At 33.7% G+C, this 16,952-nt stretch overlaps 1 protein-coding gene across 1 annotated transcript in view; it reads right to left on the bottom strand.

Annotated features, from left to right (window-relative positions):
* The window catches only part of DPH6 (diphthamine biosynthesis 6), a 195,876-nt gene that overhangs the window by 139,222 nt on the left and 39,702 nt on the right, over window positions 1-16,952 (bottom strand). The window contains exons 4-5 of the mRNA XM_066321445.1: window positions 13,261-13,334; window positions 10,957-11,075 (exon numbers count right to left, since the gene is read on the bottom strand). Of these exons, the coding sequence (XP_066177542.1) occupies window positions 10,957-11,075; window positions 13,261-13,334 (193 nt within the window). The remainder of the gene's footprint in view (window positions 1-10,956; window positions 11,076-13,260; window positions 13,335-16,952) is intronic.

Genomic DNA, 16,952 nt, shown 5'->3' with positions numbered 1-16,952 from the left:
CCATTTTTTTATTACTTTTAATTATTGTGGTTTTGGGCTTCTTTTTGTATGACACAATACTTGTCTATTTTTTCCTACTCTAGTGCTTCATACAGTAATAGGTATCATTAAAGAGCTGCCACCAAAATTACTCCTTTCAGAAGCAATTTCTGAAATATGTACCTTGCAAAGCACTTTAGATTGTTGATGATGAAAGCTGTTATATAAATGTACAGTACAATATTATATAAAGTCATTGCTGAGTTAAAATAGCTAATACTTCTCTTAATTTTTACAATCGGGATCTTGGTATATTTAAATTCCTGTGAAACTAAAACAAGTTAGAGTGAATGAGATTTCAAAACACTAAGGAAGTTTTTAAATATTTCATTAAAGCGCATTAAAAATTCCCTTACCATCTCGGGGAATGCTTTTAAAACTGCTTAATAATTAAAGTTTAAAAAGACTGAGGTTTTTTCCTGCTCTATTCCTGTTTTGTATTGTTTTATTGCTTCTTATTAACAGACTAAAAATGTATGTGCTAGATATGTGATGATAATTTATTCTCGTGGAAATAGTTTTGAAATATATTAATTCAGTTTCAATAGTTCAAATGGTTCCGGTGATCTTTCAGCTTACATCAGGTTAGCATTCCGTCCTTGATTATAATGTGATTGGTATTAGGCCAAACAAGCAATTTTTCTTGATGTAAATGAATGAGTACTGTATTACAGTACTATTTCATACATTTATATTAATATTCTTCCTTTAATAGAATTACTTTTCAAAAATAAGCAACCTCTATCTCCTTGATAAAATCAGATTGATTTCCTCTAAATTTAAACCAAGGGATACATTACAAACATATGAAAAGGTAAAAAGTTGTCAGAACCAGACACACTAACATATTTCTATCACAAGGTTCTCTTTGATGATATGGACGTCTTCTCATCCATCAGTAATGAAAGCAAACCAATAATTTAAAAGAAACTATGATACAAATAGTTTATGAAATACAAACAAAGTGCCTATGTATACACTATGGATAAACTCTTCAGTAATATCCCACACCTACATGAAAATCTGTGAAGTGCAATGCACCCCCTTCTTGTTTCTCAGCAGAATTCTATTTTGGGACAGCTTGCATTCTTTTGAAACATGTTATTTCTCTTAGTTTCCAACAGTTTTTAATTGTGACTGTCTAGAAACTGCCTGGTAAAGGCATCAGGAACCAATATAACTTCAAATTTGCAGAACCAGTAATCCACATCTCAAATCTCTACTGCTATACATGCACAGATGAAGCTGTATATCTGTAGCTACAATTAGTATAATGAAGTATTTTGAAACCATACTTACAAAACAGTTTTTTTAAATCTATACTTCTATTTGGTACAGTTTTCTTTATTGATTCAGATCCTAAAAATGGCTTAGACTAATGAGAAGAACAATGTATCATAAATTCGTAATACCGCATCCTCCCAATTTTTCCTCAATGGAATTAGATGTGAAGAAAGCTGAATGGATGGATAAACCAAGAACAAGGGCCTAGATGACTCTATGCAGAATTAAAAAATTAATTAGGAAGTGAACTATAATTTGCAGGACTGACATCTATTTTATTTAACTTACATGTATCAATGAGAGGCAATTAGAATTCAATTAAAATATTCACTTTTATTACTTCCCTGACTGACCTTGAAGTTAATGCCTGTTTTATTTAATTGCATCATCTATGAATAAATGTTAACCCTAGAATGTTATGGCCCATTATTTTCAATGCATTTTTAACTCCCCAACTGAACTACATCCATCAATTTATTATATGCTGCCAAGAGAGCAAGTGGGCCTTTATTTCTTTGAAATAGACTAGTACATGATGATGGAAACATCTCGAAAAAATTGACAATGCTGTTTTGAACAGCGCTCAGTAAAAACAGATTGTGCTTTCACCTCCAGTTTTGTAGTCTAGTTTGACTCTAAAATCAGTAAGCAATAGCACAAATGGGATAATCACTTCAAAATAACTTCTACTACATCTGTAATTCCTGACAATTCCACTGACAGGACCAGAACTCCTTCCTGCCTATATCTACAATGGTTGTAGAATGCTCTTACGCAGAGCCACAAGTGTAGAGAACTGCAGCAATGTAAAGAGATTGAGGCAGAAATTCGTGGCTTTGTTCTGTGGTGAGAAAGAAAACACTACTAAAAGGCATTTCACTACTGCTGAGTTATGCAAAGGAACCATATTTTAAGGAGTTCAATTTGTACATATGTTTTAGTGTAGCATAAAGCCCTCACCTGAGGGGCAACTACCTGATATTACTTGCATTTATCAAGACCACTGGAAATCCAAGTCACATTTTCATGGCATAACATTCAGCTAAAAAAATCCACTCATTCTAAAAGCCTTATCTGACTAACACAAATAATTTTTATACATGTTCAGAATTTTAAAATCATCTGGATTCTTAAGAAAGTATTTTAAAACAAAAAATATATATTTTCACTTCTTAGTAAAATTTCAAATAAATAAAAATAAATCATAACTACCAGTTTTAAGAAATGGTGGTATATAAAGGTTCTCTGAAAGCCACATTGAACCAAACTCTAACCCATAATATATGAACACATTGTAAAAGAATCACTACCACACATACATCAATAAAGTATGTTTAACAATTATCTGATAATAATATATTATCTCTTTAGAAGTAATATTGAGATGAGTAGTAACTGCCATCACTATGAATGTTAGGGACTAAGACTTAACTTCTCATGATGTAGGGCTGCATAATGTGCAAAAAAGTTTCTGGAAAGATCCTAATCAGCTGCTCACCATGAGTAGAATTACTTAGAATTTTGAATAAGAAAAGAAGCTATGAAAGACTTTGGTTTTCTGGAACTCAAACTAGCTTCTCTCTTCTCAATATCTTTATCATAAAGGAAACAAGGTTAACAATAAGATGATAGGCCCTGTAAAGTAAAGAAATACATATAGAAAGCAAAAGAGTATAAAGGATAAAGCAACCACCCATCTTAGAACTGGAACTACGAAAATAGGACTATTTTTTAAAGTAAATTCTTCTATTTTAAATGGGTCTTTTTTTTTCCCCAAAGTAAACAATTGTGGTTACATAGGGACAGGCGGCGCGGAAGATTTCGGGCTGTAACGGTGAGGGAAAGAGCAAAGCCCCATCCCCCTCTCAAGATAAGCTACCCCTGAAAGGAATGTAGACCCTCTACTAACATGTGCCAGTACTTTTCCACTCCAACTACTAACCCAGGAAGTGTGGCAATATCCTGTTTGACGTAGTAGTAGATCCGAGGGTATATAACCTGAACCTTTTACTTAATAAACGTCTTTTGTAACCGTCTGCCATATTGGTACAATGCGTCTGTTACAAGACCCGACCCACTCATGAAAGCAAAGTGGAAGTCGTGCTGTATGTCTAAATACCAAAGCCTCCACTGTGGCAGAAACAGCGGACTGCTACAAACAATACAGAATTGGCGATTTTCAGAAGGAGGGTCGGGCACTATTTACAAAGTACAGAATACAGGAAAACGTTTCCAGCAACACAGGAAAAACCTTTACACAAGAGCATTATTAGGCAATATAGGCTTATTATGTAGAAGAGAAGGAACGCATTTTAACCTTCACCAACATCACAATGCACATGCCACATAGATATTCTTGAACTGTAAATCTATACCTTAAGTTGCCTTGAGGTAAATTATTCCTGTTGTCATATTTAGCTTTCATTTCTATGAAGAGTTGGGAAGTGAACTTTTTGTCTGGCAGCATAACTTGACAGGTTCACCCTGAACTTCCTCAAAGCTTTCACACATGAAAGGCTATGTTAACAATGGTGAATTGAATGGATTCCTTGGATTTCCTTTTCCAAAAAAATTTTAAAAAAATTGTAAAAACTGCTTTATTTCTGTATGAAAGTAACAAAAAGTACAATAAATATTGGGTATTACTGCACCTCTAAAATGTATGAGATGAATATACATCTAATTTATCGTATAAAAGAGAAAAGTCATATGACTTGATTATGCATCAACTTCTCAACTTCTCTCTTTTGTTTTCCCTCCCTTTTTTTTTTTTTTTTTTTGGTATTTGATAGTTTATCCAGTGTGGGAATTGTACGGGGGTGGAATCTACAGACCTGTAGATAGAGTGATTCTTTTCAAACTAAGTGATACTAAGTGATAAAGTTGTAAGACATTAATCTTAAAGTGGTTCTAGCATATGTTTCCAGTGTAGTTTAATTGGGATGTCAGTTTATCTTCCTTCTTGAACATTCTTCAAATATTTTCTAAACTAGGTTAGTTTGATGTCATAAAATTCTAAAATTCTGAGAGGTAAAAGGATCTAAAACTTTTTATCGAAGTAATATTATCTGTAATCTCTTGTGATTTTTTTTAAACCTCAAAGATATTTGTGTTATAGATAAATCAAGGATTCGAAGCAATTTAGCTCTGTCATTTCAAGAACAGAATCCTCAATAAATCTTTGAAGAAATTGTGTACCATTTTATCAGATAACAAGGCAATATTTCCAACCAGATTCTTTTACACAGAATTGCAGAATGGGTCAGGTTGGAAGGGACCACAGTGGGTTATCTGCTCCAACCTCCTTGCTCAAGCAGAGTCATTGCACACAGAGCACATGGCACAGGATTGTGTCCAGACAGCTCCTGAATATCCCCAGTGAGAGAGAGACTCCACAACCTCTCTGGACAACCTGTTCCAGTGCTCAGTCACTTGCACAGTAAAGAAATACTTTCTCACCTTCAGGTGGAACTTTCTGTGAATCAGTTTCTGCCTGTTGCGTCCTGTCCTATTGCTTGGTACCATCGAGAGGAGCCTGGATCCATCCTCTTTCTGCCTCCATTTCAGACACTTATATACTGAGATGAGTTAGTCATCTCAGTCATCTTTTCTTGAGGCTGAACAGGCCCAGCTCCTTCAGCCTTTCTCTGTAAAAGAGATGCTCCACACCCTTAATTATCTTTATCACACTCCACTGAACCTGTTCCAGTAGCTCCCTGTCTCTCTTGTCCTGAGGAGCCCAGAACTGGACAGGGCACTCCAGGTCAGGCCTCACCAGGGCTGAGTGGAGGGGCAGGATCCCCTCCCTCGACCTGCTGCCAATGCTCTTCCTAATGCAGCCCTGGATCCCATAATCCGTCTTGCCCACAAGGACACACTGCTGGCTCAGGGACAGTTTGTTGTCCACCAGCACCCCCAGGCCCTTCTCCACAGAGCTGCTTCCCAGCAGCTCAGCCCTCAGTCTGTGCTGGCCCATGGGGTTATTCCTGCCCAGGTGCAGGACCCTGCATTAACCCTTGTAGAATTTCAGAATTCTAGAATTTCTTATCTAAAATGCTGGTAGTTTGAAAAAGATTGTGGAAGAATGTATAATTGCTGAGTAACAGCATTAAACCACTTTTAATCAAATGCAGCAAATGCATGGTTCATCTCATTTTAAGTACTGACTGAGTCAGCTTCTTCTCAGGATTTTAATGGACCTAAAAACCTTAAATCAAAAGTTACTAAAGAATCAGTTCATACAACTTTCCTGATATGATCTTTTTGAATAGGATATCTTAAGAGCACTGTTTGCTTATGAATTTATTTAATTCAAATTGTTCAACCAATCTGGCACCAAATGATGTGGTGATGTGATGTTAATAAAAAAATATGTGCTATTTTGTCCCTGTTATAGAATTCTAGTATTTCATGCTTTGAACAGCTCTAATTCTAGAAAGCTTTGTAGAAAATAACTGAAATTTCATTCAGTGGAAGAGAAAGATGTGTGGTGCAAGTAGTAAAATTTGTTGATCCATCCCCAAATCGATCAACAGAGGCTTCTGACAGCAAAGATCAACAGATAGTTGCAAAAGGGTAAAAGGTCAGAGCAGAAATAAAGGATCAGACTAGGGTAAGAAGTCCTGCAAAACTTCAGTTCAGAATGACCTGAAAAGCAAACATCTGTGGTTCTAACTACATAGATATGCCTTTAAAGGCCTGTGTTTATGCTCCGTTTCAGCATGTTAAGACTGTAAAGTAAATGGGCATCAGAACTTAAATTATATCAAACATTAAAAAGCAGCAAGTAACATTCCAATATTAAAAATATACTACCTGTACTTCTTGATTTTCATATTGTTAAAATTATTACTGCTTTTGACATCTTTTACTAAGCTCCTTTTCTTCTACTATTTTCCAGCTCCAAGTTCTGAATACTCTTCTTTTTCACTATAGCCCATACTTCTTTTCCTGTTTCACCTTAAATGCCTAATCGTGTGCTCTTAGCCTGCTGCTTCCATTTAAATTTTCCTTTAGATGATGTGAGCTCCCCAAACTGTAAAGTGATCTTTCCACTCTTAAGTCATTTCTCTCCTACTTTTTCTCTCTGTGACATCTCCTTGACAAGCACTCAATCATGTTAGCTTTCACCTACTTTTCTGTTTTCAGGCACATTCCCTTACTCTTCCTTTTAACTCCAGTTATCTATTATGACAACAACATCCTTCCTATTTTGCAATGTATAGGCTCTGAAAAGGGAATTAGTGAAAAGGGAATCATATTTCTCTCTAACTTGTTTCTAAACTGACTTATGCAAAATCTCCTTTCTTTTTCTGTAAAAAACTTTATTTTCAAGCATTTCTTTATACATAATATATACACTAAAATCTCTTCCCAAAACCTCATCTTACACTGGTAACAAAGTATTTGTCATTCATATACAAGCATCAAGACAAGTACCATTCTAAATGCAAACATCACTTTCTCATCTTATTTTCTTAAACTTTCAACTATGAATCTAAGTTTTTCTTTATTTAAAGTCCATTCGTAGTTCTCTTTTCTCTTACTCATCTCTTTTGCATCACATCTTAAATCCCAAGCTAATTTTATTTGACTTCCAGCCTTGCATTCAATTTCCATTTAAATTCCAATTTAAACTCTAAAGGGCCAACTAAGTTTTAGAAGATTTGTTTGAAAACTTAGGATTTCCTGACAGACAGAAGATGACAATAGTTCCCTAAGGACTCATTACTCCATGGCGAAATAGCCTGGGTAAGTAACTAAGGCCCATACCACTTCAAAATTTAGGTTTCCACAGACCCTGTGATTTCAACTCTACCCATGGCTGGGAATGTCGAATGTCCATGAGCACTCACAGTAGCTGGACCTTCAAGATAAAGAATGTAGTCATGAAATAAAAGAGCTCCACTTCATACGTAGGCTGATCAGCCCACTTTGTAGATTCAAAGTTTCAGCTTTTATTATTCAACAGTTGAACAGTGCTATGGTATAATTTCTTTCCTGTGATCCAAAGAGCAGCTAGAAGTTATAAACATAATTTAATATTTTAATCAGAACTTTTCTTTTTGAAATTAATGTTTCAATTATCTGACCTTATAATAACAATGTAGGGTTTTTCAGGTATCCAATTAAATAATTAAGGATTAGTTTACTATAACCAAACTGGGAAGAAGCTGCAATGTATGAAGCAAATAAATGTGTATTAATCCCCTAAAAGACAGGAATTAGAGCTTATATTGTGATTTTGACTGAAACATTGAGGAAGCAATTCCACACAATCCCCCATTCTCACGGCAACAGCACGCACTTAGAAAACTTACTCAGTATAAACACTACTTCTGAAACTTCAAGAAAATCTAGAAACATTGTGGAAAAACTACTTTAACTGCGTGACATAAAATCAACTTCAAGTACATATGAGCAATGAAGTTTGTATTATCTTAAAAAAGTATAGAGTTGTTTAAGTTTTAGTGTTAATATTAACAAGATTTAGGTATAGTTAACTATGTAAGTAAACTGAAAGTAAATAAACCTGAACATCAAGTTTTACTAAGGATCATACTATAAGGAACCCAAAGATTCATTCCTAATGTAACCTTCCCCCTTTCCTGAGTTCCACGTATGTATTACACCTTGTATTGCAGTGGAAATAATTTGCTTTAGAATGAGGCACAGTTAAGACCAATATATCAAGTTACCAAGATTTAAAGGCGAATCTGTTACATACTACTCTGCAAGTTAGCTAGTACTAGTTAATCTGTAAAACACAACCAAAAAGGAAAGCGATCAAAAATCCATCTTCTTATTGTGTTATATTAAACAATTGTTCTATTACATGGTGCTATAACTACGATGTGTCACATGAGCAATAGATATTACTGGAATTTCAGGCACACAGTTGTTAAAAACAATCAGTAATAGCATCAATTTTAGCTGTTACTGAGTAACCTCATTCTGAATTTCTGGATTTCTACTGAAGAGGGGTATTTTTCAAAGATAAAAGTATGATATACAGGCACCTTTAGCAGCAAGAAAATGGCACTGAAGATAAATATTCAAAAGTAGCTTTTATTTATATGTATATGTATGTATATATATATATATATATATAGTGCTGCTAGATCATGGAATGCTTTTCTCTCATCATTAAAGCTTCTGAAAAACACTCTAAAGGAAAGAAAGCTGATCTACTTATAGATCAACAGAAGGCATGTGAAAAAGGTTGCTAACAATACTTTTTTGCATATAAGTGAGAGCAATTGGCATCCCATCTGGAAAACTACACTACTCTGAGATAGAAAACTCTTGCCACTGGCAAAGTTTAGGGTATTAATTTGTAATGGTGGGTTTAGGGAAATGTACTAAACTAATGCTCATTTACTTGCATAATTATGTGTTCTCTATATAAAACGACAGGCTTTTACCTTGTCAATACCAGCACTAAGTTAATGGAAAACAGGAAAAGGTAGGTGTACAAGTATGCCAGCGCTGATGAATGTCAAGCTCAGGTTACAGATTTGCCTCTTGCATTAACAACTGTACAATGTATCACCTAATGCATTACCCTTCAGACTCTTAAATCTGTTATTTTAAATATTTTCATTGCAGTTTAGCTTTGATTATTAATCTAAAAGGCAAAAAGTTAAACTTTTATCTTATCTTCTTTGCCACTTGATATGTTAAACAGCCTTCATACCTTAAATCCACTTTAATAAGGCATGCAATTATTAAAGCATTACAGAATGGCCCCAGAGCACAAAAGCTCCATTAAATTTGCTTACATCTAATTACGTCTGCCTGAGGCAGGTGAGAAATTGACTCTGATAAGATCTTTCTTTTACCTGTAGCCAAAAAAATAAAAAGGAAAAATAACTCGGAGTGATTTTCTATCTAATTGCTATCTACAAGTATTTATGGTATTTGCTATTCCAATGAATAGCCCACAAAGCACTCTTTGTGCACTAACCAGTGCATTTTAAGTTTTTTTTAAGACTGTAGAATACAAAAGACAAGCTTATCTTGCTACAGGCATGACAGGTCATCAACGATATCTATCTGGGAAGCAGTTTTATTTATTATTTAAATCATATATTTTCTTAAAAAAATTCTGATGTGAAAAAACATGGTACATATGCTTTGTGGACTTTTTTTTTTCTTCATGCCAGTATAAGCAACAAATGCATTCTATTTTATGGAAATATAAATATATAAATATACTCTACATGGCCTGAAAATATTTTTTTATAAACTTTTACTTTCTTTTTCCAATTTAAAACCAGTTTTGTAGTAGAAAACATGACATTCAATTCCTATATATTTGTAGCTGACCTCCCAAAATTCAGGAAAACACTAATAAATTACACTGCTTGTTACCTGTAAATGAATGAGGGCATGTGGTATTCCCAATTGTTGTAATCCTTCTCTCAGCCCTAGCAGATCCTACATAACAATAAAGCCAGACCATCATAATGACACTGTAAAAACTAGTTAGAAATTATATCAGATAAAGAAAAATAAATTAATTATTTTTTAAAAATTAATTTAATCCATCCAGTCTAAAGGGATTATAATTCTAATCTTGGTTAACAATGAAGGAGAAATTACTTTAGTATAAAGCATTCTTTGAGAGAAAGAGAGATTAGGTATTTCACAGAAAAGCTGCTCAGGTAAACCAGCCACTGTACTCCCAACGAAAGATTATGCAACACTACTTTCCATATATAGATTTTCAACCATTGATGCCACTTGTATGATACAAACCACTGTTTACTACACTGGACCACAAATTTATAGTCAACCCCAAAATAAAAGCTCCTTTGGTCACATTTTATGCTTAAAAACTCATTTCCTACTCTGAAATAGAAAACTGCATAGAGGCCTGAAATTAATATATTGTATTATCAACACATTTCTCATGTCCTCCTAAGGCTTTTAGAGCAGATTATTCCATAAGCCTTCTTATAAAACTTCATTTGATCTTTACCTTTTTGACATTGAAGCAATAAACAGATAGGTTGGTTAACATTCATAATGATTTGCTTTAAGTTTTGTCACTTCATTTTATACAGCTGATAATGAAAAGATGTTGATTTCCTGGTACGCTAAGCAGCTACATTTTAAATACCAAAAAAATTTTAGAAGCAATTATGAATTATTTCTGTTTGCTCTTATGATTTACCAACTCCAAGTCTGCTGTTACACAAAATATTTTGGCCTCATAATTGTATCTTGTTTGATATTAACTTGATGTATTTCTATTAAAACTTTCACAGTTGCTTTATAATATTGTCTAGTCACCAGCCTGTATCATCTATAAATGACAATATTGTGAACTACTAAATTATACATGCATCTTTACAGCAAATCAAAACCAAACCAGAACAAAAAAAGTATGAGAGGAATTTAATGACTATGTTAAGAAGAACTACTTCCCAGCTTTTCCACATCTCCTTTAAGAATGAATTTCATCCTGTTTAAATAATTATTCAGACATCATGATTCATATTGAGCCATTTCTTACAATTTTCTTGATCTTAACATTTCACATCCTAAACTATACAGAAAAGTTCTGTTTTCCTCCGTTATGTTGTGGATATTTCAGTAGACAATATTGCTCAGAATCTGACTACATACCAAAAGCTGCCACTTTTATGATTATGGCTTGAACATTAGATGATATCATTTCTTTAAGCAGTATTTCCTGGTTCCTATGCCAGAGGTAAGCTAACGGCTGAAGATCAAGCCTTCTGCACCTTAAAAACAAACAAACAAACAAAAAATTGATAAAGCAAAGTATTATGCTTTTATACAGTATTATTAATGTAAAATTAATGAAAATTCATTTCTTTTCCTGTCATGAAATAATTTTTCTTCTACACTTTCAATTACAGCACTTTACTATTCAGATATTTCATTACAAACATTAAGTCTAACATATATTTTAAAAAAAAGAAATAAACTTGCTCTGACCATAATTTGTCTACATAACATGCAACTCACTGAGGTAAACAGATTCGCACAGGAACATAAGTAAAGCCATAACAAAATGTGTTTCTAAACCTTTTGGAACACAAAGCAACTAACATCTTAGGAAATCATCACTTTTGTGAACACAACTAAGGACAAAGTTATTGCTCTGTGATAAATGTGGCACACATCACTAGTACAATATGCTGAATTTGATGCTGTGATTTGAATCAACACTGAAGGAAAAGAATCATTCAGGAAAATATATACAGCTTGTAATACAAATTAACAACTTGTTACTGTGAAGTTAATAATTTGTTTTGATACATATCATATATAGACAGCATTTGATACACAGCATTTGATTGTTTATCACATTAGAGAATCACTAATTTGCATTATTGATAGGTAACATTTCTGTAAATTGTCAAGAACCATCAGTTGGTGATTAAACATACTAAATTAAATATTGCTAGACAAGCTCTGAAAAACTATGAAAATATTTAACTATGGGACTAGTTCAGAGCATTTAAGATTTACCTTTATTTGTCAATTATTGTGTTTTTTTCTAATACATGGTCCTTCTCACATATATGGACCTTCCTCCATATGTTAGATAGACCCACTAGTATGATTGTCAAGACTATATAGTTAAATATATGTTTAATGTTGACATGTAAATGTATAGTTAGCACCCTTATAATCTGACTGGTTTTCATACTACTTTGATATGTTTTAACAGAGCACTAGGTTTTGTAATAGAACTACTTAGCAGCTCTGAATGTAAAGAGTTACTTAGGTGCCTAACTTCAGCTAAAAAATTAGCTGAATTAACTGGTATGGTTCATATGAAACAGCCTTACCTGAAAAGGCTGAATCTACAGATCAATGTAAAGTATTTTACTACAGAGCAACCTTGGAAATAATCATGCCTGTTTGAAATACTGTGATTTCCTGTCAATCTTTTATCTGTGGTAAAGATGTAAAGCTCACAATCAACAAAAGCAATCTTTTTTTATCCTACTAACATGTGAGGCAATTATTAAAATGCTTAAGTATAAAGGAAAAGAAAAAGGAGTTACTTCTGACTGCAATTTATCTATGTAAACTGTAAGGAGAACAAATGTCCTCTGTAACTTGCTGACGTGAGCTGAGTTGGCATAGCATTAATTTCACCGTTCTTACAGTTCATAAATGATTCCAGATACTTGCTTTCATCATCAACAAATTATTAATGAACTTATGAAACTATAATAATTTTTAACACAAGGTGGTTTTGAATTTCATCAGACATGTACAGTGAAAATCTTTTTCAGATCAAATATTGGCCTACACATAACAGACACAACTACCATTACATAATGCTCTTTTAAAGTTATGACTCTTAAAAGAATCACTATCTATATATAAGACTTTTGTGCACAGTAGGAATGACAAATGGAAGCTCCTGATTAGTAACAACAAATTTTAGATTTTAACGAATTAAGGGAAGACATGCACAGAAAGAGTCTCTTGTATCTAATTCCTGATAATAAGTCACAGGATGTTCCTCTATATATTGTGAAATATGTCCTCTGTATTTCACAAACACTGGTGAAAAATAGATGGACTTGACCACAACACTGTAGTCATTGGAACTGAGTGAGCTTCCTATCAAAATCAAAGAACTGAACCTACTCAACTATTTTCATACCAAAACTCTGAGTATTTTCAACAGATGAAGAGATATCTGAAGAGCAATCAAAAACTCAGGTCTCTACTAGATTGTTACTAATGAACTCATGGTTGGGGGGGGCGGGGGATGAAGAAAAATAAATAAAGAAAAAAGAAATACTTATATTAATGATTAGAATGCATTTGGTATCACAGAACATGGGAAATCAGGCAGCTGTCTCCGCTTTAAATTCGAGTAAGAAAACAGATGAGTACTCTCCAGTATGTGTATACTGAAAAAGATTAATATTTTCTTACACATCTTCCACTCGAACTCTCTGGTAGTCAGAAAGAATGGCTCCCACAGATACACCCTCTACTCCTTCTTTGTCCTGAAAAAAGACATGGAATATCAATGACAGCAGTATATAATAGTTTAAGATTCAGTATCTCTCCTAACAGAATCAACCAAGAATAAACTTTTTTCTGCGTCCACCACACAGAACAGAATAGGCTGGAATGCAGCCCTTCCACAGAAGAGGGCAGCTCAGCTGACCTGCTACGCGGTTATTACTCTAATGCAGTCTATTTGGCTCAAGTACCATTCTAGAGAAAAAATAACCACGGTAACTGAAAAGTATCACACATAACAGATTATCCTAAAGTTTTCCAGACATCCTGAAAATTCCTTCCAGCTTTTCCCTAAAAGTGAGGTGTTAGCTATCCCACGTACAAATAATCATCAGCAGCATACATCATGCAATTAACTAATTGTTAGTTTTTTCCATGCTATGCAGCACAAGAGAGTGTGAGATTACTCTTTTTGCCTTAACACCAGAACAAGAAAATTCACACGAAACTTACTCAACAGCATATTTTAAAAACTCTGCTGTTAAAAAAGGTTTTCCAAGACACATTTTCTGTTTCATTTAAATTACCTAAGCCAACAAACAGCACTTAATTTTTTCTTGTCAACCCACTGAGAATATAACATTTCAAAATGCACATAGTTCCAGTATTTTGTGAGATCTTTCATTTTTTAAATTGCTTGAGTCCCAGTCAACATGCTGAACTTTCTTTTTCTAAATTTTGCTTCATCTAGACTTCAGTAAAAGTTGCTTTCCTCCTTTAATCCAGGTCTCTCATAACTACAGAGCATGATTTACTTTCTGGACCTCTTCCCAGTCCTGTGAAGTTTGCAGCAAGATGTCACAACAAAATTTTCAATTATCTACCTGTAATGATGCATCCTGCCCCCGCCTTTCTCCTTTGGCCTACATCATGATCTGAGAACTCCTGCTAAGCCTTGACCAAGCAAGCTGAGCAGTGAAGCTCCCCTTGACTATATCAGCTGGATGGTGTAGCACTGCTGACTGTACCAGGAGTTATTGCCTGGTAAAGGCTGGAACACTTCTGACTACAACATGCACATCAGCTGACCAACCAAGGTGGGGAACAAAGGATAAGCAGCTATCCTTGGCAATCGAGGAAAATAATTTTCTTGAATCATAGCCCAAGTGAAATGGCAGCATTGTTATGAGTTTCAAAATCAAATCAGTCTTTGCCTGATGTGCTGCTGAATTTAAAATTCAGTTCCTGTGTCTTATCAATAAAATTATGCAGAAGGTGTTTTATTCAAAATTACAATATAGTGAAAAATATTCTGGTTTATGCCCGTCTGAGATATTCCTCCCTCAATCTATTATCTTATTCTTCACATTAATTCTCACCTCATGTTTTCCCAACACAATTTCTATGTTATTCACACTCAATACACATTTGAGATGCAAAAAACTGTATTTCTCAAAATTTCTACATATAGTAATCTAAAAAAGACATCATTTTTTAAATTATGTACTTCCCCATGTCATTAGTGGATAGATCCATTAATACAAAGCTTAATGTCAAATCAAAGTGTGTTCAGGTTGATGTGTCTCACATACCCAGTAATAGGAGTAAAAAAATTTTGTTTTATCTGTCACTTCTTCTTTATCAAATGATGGATCCAATTATTATTATTGTTATTATTACTACTACTATTCTCCATACAATATTTTTCCTGCTTCCCTTTGAGCTTCCTCTGCAATATTTCAAAGCTCCTTTTAGAATAAAGGTAAATCACAGATACTTTAATTTACTCAACTCGCTCATCTACAACATTTCTTAAAATGTTAACACAGTTGTGCAAGCAGAGTTTTCTTTAAATGAATTTGATTAACTGATTCATGAGGCCTTTTTGAATCTTCAAATATATCTCAAACATATTCTCTGTATTCCTTTATTTCATACTATTTTGATATGCAGTATACCTGTACTGCTAAGACTGCACTTAAGTTGCATTCTTCACCATTCTTTTGAAAAAGGCTAAAAAACTGTGTAACATTCTTGGAAAACATGACTGAGATAAACATGGTTTGTTTTTATTTTTATGCAAGAATAATAACCCTAGGAATTCCTTCAAATGTCCTCTGTCATGATGTGCAGACATCAACCAACATGTCCAAAAATATTATTTATGTTTTTGTTTATGTTATTAATTCATCACAGTTCTGTTACCACAGGCAAACTATGCTATAAGTTAAGCTCAGTAAAACAGAAGGGTATACAACTGCTGTCTCACAAGCAGATTAATCTCTGTGGCCACACAAATGCAGTTTTCCACATTCTTTTACCACAGAATAATTGAATGGTTGAATCAAAGGCCCATACAACCTGGCCTTGAACATTTCCAGTGATAGGGCATCCACACTTTTCCTGAGCAACCTGTTTAATAACATATACATTTCTCTTACCTCATCAAAAAAAGAGAAGATGTTCATTATCATCATAATATTACAATGCACTGCAGATCTGTAGTTACCACAATATTTTCATTATACTTCATTATATATATTTTCACTATGTACACTCTTCTTTCTCTAACAATGGGAAATAAATTGGTGGATGAGAGATATTGGACAGTAACTATATTACAAACTTAAAAAAAAAAGACGGTATCCTCATAATAAATATGGAATGAAATCTGATTTCCCAAATAAACAGATTTACAGAATCTCCTGCTCTTCCATGAAGAGCAACTGACTTGCCCAATACACTTTTAACAAGCTCACAAGAGCCATAAACATATTTTTTATTCATTCTGTTTTTCAAGTTCTGACAAAATATATGCATCAGCAAAGATACTTGCTAAGAAAACCAACTCAAATTAAAAATAAAAGTAAATGGAAGTAGAGACTTAAATATTCTGTTATACAAACACAATATTTCTATACAAAAATGATCTGTTGCACAAACCTACTTGTTTGGGATTTGAAAAATTGTAGTCATGAGGTCCAGGAAATTTCATCATCATTCTATGATAATGGAATTTTAAAAGCTACAGAATGTCACAGAATGAATACTAAATGACCATTGAAACAATGGCCCAAACTTGAAACTTCTGCATCAAAAAGATTACTCATAGGTTTTGCTGTGAGGTTGTTTGGGTGTTTTTTACTGTACAAATCTGTAACACACTGGATGCACATGCTTATGAATGCATATATATATATAAATATGCAAACACAAATATGTACACATGGATGCAATATATTTTGATGTTAGCAATGCAAAACCAAGGCTATTATTGGCTGCTTGCTTACAACTTAAATTAAATCTGATTTAAAAAAAACCACAGAAGATGGTCTGCACTTATTCTAGTTCATTTCCTTTGATAATACATAAGTTTTTATTGTCTTTTGAAGTGGCAGCACATCATGTAATTTTGCAGTTGTGGGCAGCATTCATTTTTCAAAATCTCACAGGTATTTATCATCATCTCTTTTAATTTAGCTCTTCTCATGGTAAAGAGCAAATATAAACTTTCACCACTGTCCAGACAGTATCTTCCACGAGTAAAAACATCAAGACATTCAATATATGTTTTGAAATGGAGGAACTAGTTAATAAACTTACATTCTGTGCAATGGAATAAATTCAATCCCCCTTTTTTGTCCAGTTCAACAAATTAA

This window comes from Sylvia atricapilla, chromosome 6 (assembly GCF_009819655.1).
Source record: "Sylvia atricapilla isolate bSylAtr1 chromosome 6, bSylAtr1.pri, whole genome shotgun sequence".
Lineage (NCBI taxonomy): Eukaryota > Metazoa > Chordata > Aves > Passeriformes > Sylviidae > Sylvia > Sylvia atricapilla.
Note: the sequence above shows the minus strand (reverse complement) of the source record. Positions and strands in the feature narration are given on the sequence as shown.